Below are 12,548 nucleotides of genomic sequence, written 5' to 3'. Positions count from 1 at the left end.
GATCCATTTCCTAGAAAAATAAATAGAATTTTATATTGTAAGATGCCAGTTATCAAATACAGTAACAATATAATTTTTTATTTGGGTCATCGACACACCAACTGTCATTCCCATACGTATTTAGGCGGCTAATGTCGGGAGATACCTGTAGCACATCACCATCTTTCACAAAAATAGTCACTTCGAAAACTGCATTGCTAGGCACTGTCGAGAAAACGGCAACTAAAAACTTTAGTCGCTGTCCACTTTTGTTTGATGGCAATGTCCTCAGTGTCGTGGACATCACCTGTCCCATTGAAAGAAAAGAACACCGGGTATCATTCCGGATGACTCCGTTGAGGTAGTCCACAGCCAAGGAGAGCCCTCTAGAGGCCGTACTATTGTCCACCACCACCTTCTCTTCCTCAGCACAAGCACACCACTTCCCAGGGATCGCGGCGTCAGCGCAAGTCCTCTCTTCTGGGACTTCCTCATTCAGCAGGTCGAAGCACTTGTCGCACGAGGTGCCGTTCGGCCGCGCCTCGCTCCCGTGAAGCAAAGCGGAGAGGGTCTCGTGAAAGTCGAAGGGCGAGGTCAATCGGTTACCGTTCGTCTGGAGCGCGGAGGGGCGAGGAAGGGGTCCAGTCGCCCGGGACCCCAAAAATGGCGAGGCGTGAGGGGGACGGATAAAGAGGAAGGGCAGCCTCTCTTCGAGCCAGCCGAAGGGCGACTCCCTCAGGGGCCCCCAGCGGCTTCCGTGGTCACTGAACACTGTTAAGAACAGCCCCCCTTCTCCTTCCCGCTCTCCGTCCTCTGACGTCCTCACGACGTGCCGGACCAAGTCGGCGAGGCGGCTGTCGGCAAGCTCGATGTCCCCTGGGTTTTCGTGGCTGATCCCTGTCATGAACATGAGCGCGAAGAAGGGAGCCCTTCGGGCGTAAGTGTCCACGAAGGACCGCAAGTACTCAAGGAGGCGATCGAACGTATCCTTGTTGGCATAGCACCACGTGGCCTTCTCCTTCGTAATCTTCTGCAGTCTCTTCTCGGCGACGACGTAGAAGGGCCTCAGGTAGTGGTCAGTCGGCTGCTCCCTGAATCCCAGTTTGTGGTAGTTGAAGATTGCTATCGACGGCTCGTCCTCTCCGAACATGGTCACATACCCTTTCTCTGAAAAGTTCCTCCATATGAAGGGACATTTGTCGAAGACGTATTTATTGTTTGGCCAGCACCCTTTGCCGTACACAGGCTTCCCAACTTTAGGATCGTGGTTGTTGGCGTCGGGAAGAGAGACTCCAGTCAGGATGGGCAGCAAATTCGGCAGTGTATTATCACCGACCTCCAAATGAAACGAGAAATGAAAATAAGAATATAGTAATTATAAATAGTGGTTCGTGTGACGTACCCAATTATGGAACGGTTCGAAATAACAAAACTCCGCACTTAGCGGTCTCATCCTTGAAATTGGTAATCATTTACTGAAATTATTTAGCTTACAATGTGCAATTCAGATTCATTGGATTTGTTACGGTGACGTATCCGATGGACAGCTCTCGCCGGCTAGCCTGTAGTCCTAGTTCTGACCTGTAGATTCTGGCGGCTTTGCCGGTAAAACTGTCGTAATCAGATATGAAACAACGCGGTGGAAACCCGGAAACAATTACAGCATCTACTACTCATCGCGGGAGCCTTCGCAATATCCATGATCAGTGGGGTAGCTAGGAACTTTCGTTCAGGGGGGGTCCAAAACCAGGAGGAAAATTTAAAAAAACAGGATACTAACAAGTAGGTTTTGTAAGTAGAGGGTTTTTAACTAATTTTAACACTTTTGATGAGCGAAAAAACTTCATTTTTCAAAAAGAATCTTTTGTAGATTCGTGATTTTTAAATATATTTTGTTCTTTTTATAAGGCAAAGTAATTGTGTTTTTATATTTTGAGGGGATGGCTGGAACACCCCCCCTCTCCCCCAATCGCTACGCCACTGTTCATGACAGCTATTCATCTCCAGATGATACCTATGCTCTCACCTTATTGTATGCGTTCATTTCGACAGCACCGACATCGCTCAGCGCCTCGATCAACTTGGGTGCGGAGCGGTGGATGTTGAGCCTCGAGGAGGAGTCAAGGCCCAGAAGAAGGATGCTGGGGGGTAGGGGTCCCTTGCGGGCGGCATCGATCTTCCGCAGTGTAGTCTTCGTGGGAATCACAGTTGAGTGCATGTCCGTGTACACCTTCTTCTTACCCCGCTTGCATTCAACCAGCGTGAAGTCCGACCCAACTTCGATAGTGTCGCTGAAAGGTCGACACTTTTCAAACCTGAAATGAAATGGAAATGCCGGTATGAAATGGTTGAATGAAAAAATATTCCTCAAGGCTCACTTCTTCCGAGGACACAGCATAAATAAATTATTATAATACATAAATTTATACTACGGATGAGCCAATTCTACGTCCATTATTAATTCCATCTTTACGGTTAACTTGTTAATGGAATTTTTCAATTAAAATAACATTTCAAATCAATCGCTTTGATAAAATCATTCTATGGGCATGGGCTTGGTATCGCCGGTTAACATTTCCTTCCTTTAACTCTCATTTTTTACCGAGCTCTACCCTGAGAGTGTGACTTCCGGGGATGGTTTATATCCTAGAAGTGACCCGGATGATGAATATTTGCTCTTTTTTATCAATTCTGAGTATAATAGTAGTAAATATACATAGAAGGATTTCCATTTCCAATGATTATATTTATCATATAAAAGTTAGGGAAAGCCACGGTATGAAAGAACCCAGAACCCAGTATTTCACCCAGTGTCGCAGCGATGGAGGGGTTTTGGGGGATAAATCCTCCCCCCCCCCCCCCAGAGCTCAGAGAATTTTTAAAGTTTAATCCATTTTACTTAATTGGACAGATATTACTTATAGAATAATGTAAGGATTATAAAAATATCGCTCAGAAGGCCGTAAAACTTACCATTTTGAACCATTTATCTTAAATTTTTCTGGAGGAGGGCCCTCGCAACTCCCGCTTCCCCTGGAAGGTATTCCATACCCCTTAACTCCCCAGTATTAGTTGTGCCTAAAACCCCCCCTAGCCTCAATTCCTAGCTGCGCCCCTGATTTCACCTACAAAATTATTTATAACCAAAAGAAGTGTCCCTCGGGTGAGTAAACTCCCTTACAGCGATATCCAATGAAAAATTTAAGTTTATACACGTAATATAAAAGTATATTAATTTTTACTCCTCATAATTCCAATTATTTCCGGAGAAGGCATGATTAGGTATACTACCAAAGCCAATTGTGAATTGATATGCAAGTTGGATGGAAGTACATAATAACCGTTATCTTCGACTGAAGCTAATGCCAAATTATTGACTTCTTTTGCCGTAATTTTCTGACGCCGCGCCGCTGACTTCAGAGGCTAATATTTTATGCATATAGGGATACCTATCCCCTCATAATGAAAATTGCGCATTCTTCAAATATATGAATTGCTGATTATAATTGAATGTATTTTCAACCTATCCCAAATATTACTGCTCTAAATTGTTTGAATGACGAAATGCGCTTGTCTCAACCGTTTAGACGATTCAGTGTTTGGTAAACTCAGAATAGCAGATGATGATATGGTGATTTTGTTGTCAACGTTACATAAGAAAATTCCTTCTCCTACTTTTTTAATGTTTTAACGAAAATTAGAGACATTCCTCCTTACACCAGGATCAATATTATGAGAGTAATCCTTACTTAGCGATAAGCATTCTGAATATGTTATCGCTAATGCCTTGCCTCCGTATTTTTTCATAAAGAACCTATTCAAAGCCTTTTTTTATTTTAACGCAAATAGTTCTCAGAGACTCCTTACCTTCCACGTTTAATTAACAGTATAAGTACGTATCACATATGCCATCATAATAATCGGGAGTACTCACAATGTAAACCGCTAGCTCCATTAGGACAAAGCTAATGCCATAAGTGTATTCCACTGTTCTCACTTTCTCCCTTGGGGAACAAGATTTGCCTACTTCACAAACAACTTTTAAAAAGTAACCGATATTATTAAAAATGAAAATAATAAATGACATTAAGCCTTTGTATCAAATATTTTTTACGTTCGAAAACATTTTGGAGATCCCTCTAAATTAATCTATTCACATGACTCGTCTCATCATAGCTTTCTCAACTTCTTTCATACTTAGTCAACGTTTAGCCACCAGATTCGTGACTTGGAATTTCTAAAGGCCAGTGTAACGGAGATTATGAACGTATGGGATTCTCTTGAATTAGGGAGAAAGAAAGCGCGGTTGAAATGTATTTCCAAATCCTACGTTGGTGATCCTGCGTGGATATACATCACAAATAGATTCTTAAAAAGCAGCATTATCTGTCAATAAAAAATCACTATCACAAAATAGACCCTCCGAAACAGCTATCAAACACAGTGAAATAGTCTTTCCTGCATCAGGGGATAGGGGATTGCAACGGTCTACCAAAGGTAGTTTTTGATCTCTTACCGCGAAACCTGATGAGAAGGTTAAATTGTAAGGGCCTTTTTCAGCGTAATACGTTTAGGTTACATTTTTATTACTTGTTTATGTTTACATGAAGTAGTAGTGCACAGTAGTTGCAATAAAAAACACATGTAAACATTTGCATGTGTTTTTTTTCATTGCAACGTAATGCATTAACTTGGGTAAAATCAATCCATGTTACCACCCGGCTGAATGGTCGACTTGTAACAGTATTTTAAATAATAATACTAATAGTAAACTTCATTTTCAATTTAGCTTCAATAGTAGCTTCAAGTTCTTATTACCTCCATTTAGATTCTCTTTTATTTACACGTATATAGACAAGGCAGGGCGCTTTGAGTATATTCCAGTTGACCCGCTTCAAAAGGCTCCGGAAGAGCGGAATCGCGACCACGCAAATGCGTGTTTCAGAGCAGAAGATAACAACGCAATCAAAATCTTCAGCGAAGAGTGCCTCACGCGCAGTTTCCGGTGGAGGAGTACGAGAATGAGTATGGTGTAAAAGATTAGTCTGAAGAAGTGGTGCTGGTTTGATAATGGGACTAAAGATACAGTATGCTTAATGCAGCTCGAAGAAGCTGCTTTCAAGCCACTGACTCTGTTTCCAGCTTTGAAACGGAAGGAATCTGAATGCTGATAGATTTATTTCGAGCATTTTGTTTGTATACTCCAAGTAAAATTCTTAACGGTGTAAGGAAAACAACAGATGCCATTTGCCGACGGGGTATGCGTGCGTCTGAGGAATAAACATCCACAAAAAGGTCTTCCACCGAACAATCATCCGATCTGAGAGTATGATTGCCTTGAGACGCGCCCTAATTTGGTTAATGGATTTCCGGACAAAAACGACGGGCGGACTACCGGGAATGATAGCCTTTCTCCCCATCGATACAAGATGCACTTCGACTGTTGGGCGGAAAGAAAACAGTATTGCATCTTTAAATCAGTTGATGAAGTCGACATTAAAAGTGAGGAGGTTTTTTTTACTATATTAAGTCAATGAATCAATAGCAATAACAGAAGGAAAAACACAAATTTAAATCGCAAAATAATGACACCAAAGCTTATTTAATATTAAATAAGGATATTTTACTGGTATAGTATTTATTCATAGTTATACGAGAGAGAAAATTAACCTAATAAATTATTTTTGATCGATACCCAAGGCGAGCCCTGTATTGGGAAAAATTCCGATTCCACCTCTTCTCACAATAAGCCGATAATTGAAGTTGTCGATTTAAAAAAAAATTAGTAATGCTGACCGTAAGAGAGATCGATAACTGACTTACATTGGTAGAGATAAAATTTATTCAAATGGGCAGCATGCTGAATTAAAACGAAATTACCAGCCTGGTTATCATAAAGAGGATTGGCTAAGGACTGTTCACTAACAACACAGAATATCAAAATGTATAAGGTCAAATTTTGTGGAATTAGCTGAAATGCATGACATTGGAATAATGGGCTAGCAAAAACGTTGCCCTGCTATTGTTTAAGGATATCTAAGGGGAACTGATATCACGATCGGAAATTAGCCTCATTCTAACAGCAGCAACTTTTACCCTTACGTTCTTAACCTATAGATATGAATTTAATTAATTAATATAGATTAAAAATTTAAGTCTCACTTTATAACCCCATGGCTCTGGAAAAATAATAATCTAGTTCAAAGACTAACATGAGTATATACTCAAAGAGGAATTATTCTCAACTGAAAATAGTGACGCATTCAATATACAAGTCAAATAGACCTTATACTCAACATTAGAGCAAATGTAAAAGGATTTTTTACTCTTACAAATGCTGACAAAAATTCTTATTTGCAAAGAATTTATGTGATAACTTTACCCTTATCGGCTATTTTTTGTTGTACCTGCTGCATGGTTGCACTTCGACCAATATAAAATTATCATTGCCAGGATAATCGCAATGATTGTTGTTTTCTCTCCTCTTCTACTACCAATACCAGGGGCAGATCCAAGATTTCTTTCTGGGGGGCACAAGCAAGACCGTATCCAGGATTTTGTTCTGGGGGGGGGGGGGGACAAGAGTATCCCTCATAATACAAAACGAACGCAATGATAACGGGACTGTATTAAAAATATTGCATTTTTTACGGGCCTGGGGTGGGGGCACGTGCCCCCTTCCTAGATCCGCCTATGACTCATACTCTCGTTTGCCTAGCGAATCTATCGTTATTATACCCCCTGACTATCATTAGCTGATACCTATATCATTAAGGACCGATACATGCCACCGTATATGTCCCAATTTTGCAATGATTAACATTAATAAGACGCGCTTTCGTCTGTTGGAACCATTTATCATGAGTTACCTCTGTAACACTTAACATGACCCACCTGTAACTACCATCGGCTCTCTTATCTTCAGCTGATTGAACCCGACCTCTGGTTACGGCGCCAGCGCAACACTTAAGGACACCATCCTTGCTGTGGCCGTACTTGGACTCGAGGCTCGCGTTGATTTTGATGATTTGCCTCGGCGGGAGCGGGGGCCGCGAGAGGAGCCCTCCAGGCGTGGATGACGGCGGCGATGGGGTCGAGGTAATATTGCCCGCGGCGGATGGGCTGCCGGTGGTGACAGGCGGCGGAGGCCGCAGGTACGTGAGCGGCGGAGGACCCTTGCAGGAGAACGGCTTGGGCTTCCTCACGAATGGGCGTACAGAGAGGTCCCAAGGGTCCAACTGCGGGATCTGGCAGGGCAGGAAGTTATCCTCGGTCGAACCCTCATCTCCCGGTACCCTTCTTCCTGAAGAGAGTAAAAGGAATGAATCAAGAAGGCAGGAAGGGTGTAGAATAATTATTTCAACTCTTACAGCCATGCTATCATCACTATGTGTGTATCAGAAATGCTCTTGATAGTGAATTTATGGCGAGTAGGGGCATTTGCTTTAATTAACGAAGGAGTCCTTTCAGCAGTAAGATGAAAATGTATTGGGCGTTTTATTCATCGTTAACAATAGTGATGAAAGGTCAAAAACAATCAAAAGATGTATTCAATTAATACAGTTCCCATTCAATCAAATAGGTCCAAGTTTACAGCATTTATAACACAATTTTTCTATAAAAATTCAATAGATTGATGATGAGCAATTTTCGAAAGGAAATCTTTTGCATCATCCCTTGACAGAATTGCGACTGACGGTCAATTTATAATTTATAAAGAAATAAAAGAAAATAAATTTTCCAAACACCAGTTCGAACCAGTCGGCGCACTTGGGCGGCGTAAACCTGAAGTTTATGGAGAGAAACCCAACATGGAGGAAATTTTTCATGTGCTCTTGATATAGGGGCATGCATTATAGTATGAAGGAAAGAATTCAGTAGCTAATGGGAGACAGTTTTCCGTCGTTTACCGCAAAAATAGCCTCTCAAAAGTTAATTATTAACCAAATTTGTTGCGATGCTCCCAAACTTTCAGGGTATTTGACCAAGTTCAACCACGTACAGAGCCTGCATCAGTAAAAGAAATACTATCGAAGGAGATTCTAATCCAAACATTCTGGCTTAAATTTAGTATTAGTAATTAACTTTATACATTCATTATATGCTAGATAAATTCGTTTCTCAATTTCATAAGAGCAGTAAAAAAACGATAAAATGTTGGGTACCCTTAGTATACATTTAGATTATTAAATTGGAACAAATTGGAGAAGATTATACTTCCATTCTTAAGCGAAGTATTTCCTTAATAATCATTTCACCTGAAGGAAGTCTTACCGATTTAGTTTAATCGTATCGAAATGGCTAGAATTTCTGTAATTTCCTTAGCAGGTTAAATAATTTTTCAAGATTTCAATGAACATGCTTTAATAATTGAATCTTACAGTGCAAGTGTTCAGTGTTAATTTTATTTTGATAAAATATTTACCTCTCAACTCAGGAATAATAATTCAATCGCATTCATTATCACTCGAGAGATCGAAGTCAGGGTTCCGCTTCGGCGTTTTCAAATTATTGTTTCACCTTGCTTTGTTGAGTTCAGCATCTCTGATCAAGTGCTGTTTACAATATAACTTGATATCTAACAGGCATTAAAAAGTGCGTCAGCATACTCTTAGGTTGTTAAATAGTAAACATAGGTACATATATATTTGCATGTACAACAATTTTATTGATGTAATTTTCTGGGCTGAAAAGCCGCCCAGTAAGATCACCATATTAACTACTGAATTAAGAAAGTAAACACCCAATTATTTGTATCTTCGACCCCTTAAAACTTTTTCACAACAGAGGATAAATCTCAGTGTTATTTAGGTCAAATTTTCAAGAAGAAATAAGGAATTTTCCCGAACATATACTGACGAAATGATACTTCGTTCAGAGTGACGAAACTCGGATTTCCAGTGATGAAACACCCGTTCACAAAGACAGCATTACGGTGGGAGAATGCAACAGCTAATTTAATGAAGTCTCGCGCTTGAAATGAAAACCGTGCGCTAAAAGTGAATACGTCAGGCCAAGGTTGTTGTGTCAACTCGAAGAAGATACTGAGATAATCTACGAATGAGCTCGGGGAATTCCTGTAATAGCACTCGTGAGTAAAGTAACTCTGAAGACAAAGAGCTCAAAGGCTCGATGTATTAAGACCTAAAATCACTTTATATGATATCCTTAGTACGAATAAATACATAAAAAATTGGCTGAAGAAATCAACCGTAAATAAAATTTAATATTCACAAAATGAAAAAAGTATTAGACAAATGAATATGATATTTCGGCAAGGTCGATACATTTTTGAGAGATATTTTCATATCGCAAGATGTATAAATATATAACAAAGATAACTATATATTTAAGAAAAAATCATTTTGGAACGGAATTAATCGTTAAACAATATGAACATTTTTATGGAAAAAATTATTCACGTGGGAAATTATAGGCTATATGCTCAATAGTGACATTCATCAAAAGATCTGTTTCATGGAAAGTTTTTGTGTTTCTTTTATGCGGTAAGTAAGACCTGATATAATTGATTAAAGGTGGAACGTCTATTACTGATACAAACGACAAATTTTAACTTTAACATATTAACAAATTAAAACGGAAAATGTAGAAAATTTCGGACGCACTTAGAATTATAAATAATGAAGGAAAAGTTTCCTAATTTTATTACGCGGGATCTTGTTATAGAGGAATAATTCACTCTAGCCATGCTAACGATTCATCTACACACAAAAAACTAGGACAATAAAAATGGCAAACGGTATTATTTTGGATATTTCCCGTCGCAGCTGCAAGGAAGTGTCACAGTTTTATTCCTAAAATGTTTGTGGCGCATACAATCCCTCGAGGCAGGGTGTGTAATTCATCGAAATTAAAATCAAACATCTTTTTAAAAAGTACTCTCTGACAGCAAGAAGGGTCTTACTTCCATAAGTTTACATAAAGTCCAAGTTCATCAAGATTTAACTCAAGTATGTGGAAAATGTATTCACCGCCAACAAATAAGCGCTCAGTGGCATTAAGCGAGTACTCGGGCATACTCTAGCGGCGTAGCTAATGATGTAGCGGCATACTCATCTTTCCCGACGGCTAACGTTACACTTGGAAAGGACTCGAGAGTTTTGGAAAAAGAACTATTTCACAAACTTAACGAATATGATCGACGATGTTTAATCAAAAAATCGCCTCAGGATCATCAAATAACTGATGGACTCAAACCGATTAGGACACATATTCTAAGAATGTAACGATATCGCTCCAGCCACATGATAGAGATACGTGTCCTATGATATCATTAGAAGTCGCAAAAATGGAATGAGGCCATTTGACCTTACCTAAAATGACCGACTCAGAAGGTATATTAGCAGAGTTTCGCATAAAATATTAAGATGTTATACCCTTTTACAACATACAATTAGCAGGAGTTTCTGCAGTCAAGATTATGTGATCTAAAATTCTTCTTTATATATATATGTGATACAAGATAAGACTGACGACTAATTATTAGCGCGAAGAAAAATAGCATAAAGCAAGTAGTATAATATGCACAAATTGAAATTGCTGACTACAACTGCCTTTTAATAAATTTTCCCTGAGTAAGTAAGTATTGGCTGAAAGTATATGCCTGAAGTTATCCCTATTTCCTTTTATGTACCCTTGCAAGCAAAATGCAATTTAATAATTGTTAATAGAATGATGTAGACCAAATTTTAAACCTCGAATCATGATTTACTCTTTCCCCCTGTATTCACAGTGATTACAGATGATTTACTTGATTGAGGGCTCAGACCAAAATAAGATAGACTAGTTCAAAATAAATCTGGAAGTCTTCCTGGGTTATAATCCACGTGATGTTATTCGTGAGCACCGTCATTTCTGACGGGTAGATTGACGATGAAAACTGCGGACAAAACCTGTACAAATTGGTGCACGTGAAAATATTCACCCGGCTAAAACCCTGAGAACTTCTCACCACCAGTATTAGCTGGGAAAACCTAATTTCTTACAAATCCTACGTCAGGTTCCTAAAACATACATTTTCCACTACTTCTTTCGAGATGTTCCGTTTTTATATCCTCTGGGAACAGTGGCGCAGCGAGGGGGGGTTTTGGGGGATAAACCCACCCCCCAGAGCTCAGAGAAATTCCAAGTTTAATCCATTCTACTTAATGGATGGTATTACTTACAGAATAGTGTTAGGATTAATCAAATATCTCTCAGAAAGCGGTAAAACTAGTCATTTTGAACCATTAATCTTAATATTTTCTGGAGGAGGGCCCCCGCAACTCCCACTTACCCTGGCGTGTATGCAATACCCCACACTCCAAAGTATTAGTTGCGCCTAAAACACCCCCTAACCTTAATTCTTCGCTGCGCCCCTGTCTGGGAACACTACGGGCTCCTTACCAAAAAATAACATGTGTGTTCCGGTAACAATACTTCTGTATCCCGCGTGGTCGGCGGCTTTTTCGACCAAGAGGATAACAGCAGTGGAGAAGAGTAGAAATGCAGTGCAAAGGAGAAACTTTCCACGACTTCCTGAAGGCAGGTTGACCCCGTAGACAGCCTGTCAACGAAGAAAGAGGAATTCCAAATATCTTAAAACAATGCATTTTTCTGAGCAAATATGTGGTATCGGCTATAATAATTTCTTTTCATGCTACAATTCTTGATAAAATCGAAAGATATAATCTCTATTTCGGAAATAATCTTTTTCAGCAACGATACAGTTGAATCAAAGTACTATGTTACTTGCTATTTTAACAATGGCTTGGCACATGGATTCATACTTAAAAATATAAAAAGGAATAGGAGGTGTCAGGTGAAGGTGTAGCTCGCGATTGACAAAAAAGACCTCCAAATCAATCGCAAGTAAATTTTTCCCCATTTATCCTGATATTCATGAGGAGTTTTATAGTATGAAATGGACATTTAAACCCAGATTTTATCAATTATTCGACTTTCGATTAGGCTTTGTAAACGATTTTATAAAAATTTGAAATTAATCAAAATGGATATTTTAAATAGTAAAAGTAATACGAGGGTTTTGGTTAGTTGTAGCCATAGGGATAAGAACTGAATACAGTTCAATTTACATAGTATATAATTTTAAAGATAGTAATTCGCAGAGGCGCAAGCTTTTCATTTTTCGCGATAGCACGCCGGGCGGGGAGAAGACCGACGGGTGGTATGCAGCTAAACAAACATTAATGAATAACGCAACGGTCATGTATTTGGTACTTAGGGCAAACTAAATATTTTATAAACTTAAAAACAGATTTTTGAGGCATGACAACACAACAAATTACATAGGTAATGAGTATTTGTCAATTTTCTGTTTTGAAGGTAGGCGATTTTTTTACGTCTGAGTCATCTTCTCCTCATTTTGGCTACGTGATACGCAATTGAATACACAGTGCTGAACGCATATTTTACGCTTGACAACTTTTTACAGGCATATTATAATTTATATTTCCTAACAGCCTATATGGACTGTGAATACTACAATCCATCAACAGGAGGGCTCATTGTCCGCGGCTCTCGAGAGATTCCTACCATATCATTCGCAC

General features: G+C 39.4%; 1 protein-coding gene across 2 annotated transcripts in view; it reads right to left on the bottom strand.

Moving 5' to 3' along the window:
• Positions 1-2: 2 nt before the first annotated feature.
• LOC124162246 overlaps positions 3-12,548 on the bottom strand; it is a 32,140-nt gene continuing 19,594 nt past the window's right edge. For both annotated transcript variants that reach the window (XM_046538718.1, XM_046538725.1), the window contains exons 2-5: positions 11,386-11,545; positions 6,874-7,282; positions 2,006-2,294; positions 3-1,315 (exon numbers count right to left, since the gene is read on the bottom strand). In XM_046538718.1, the coding sequence (XP_046394674.1) occupies positions 53-1,315; positions 2,006-2,294; positions 6,874-7,282; positions 11,386-11,545 (2,121 nt within the window). In that variant the 3' untranslated portion in view covers positions 3-52. The remainder of the gene's footprint in view (positions 1,316-2,005; positions 2,295-6,873; positions 7,283-11,385; positions 11,546-12,548) is intronic.

The sequence above is a fragment of the Ischnura elegans genome, chromosome 1, assembly GCF_921293095.1.
Source record: "Ischnura elegans chromosome 1, ioIscEleg1.1, whole genome shotgun sequence".
Classification (NCBI taxonomy): Eukaryota; Metazoa; Arthropoda; class Insecta; order Odonata; family Coenagrionidae; genus Ischnura; species Ischnura elegans.
This window is presented reverse-complemented; position numbering and strand designations above follow the sequence as displayed.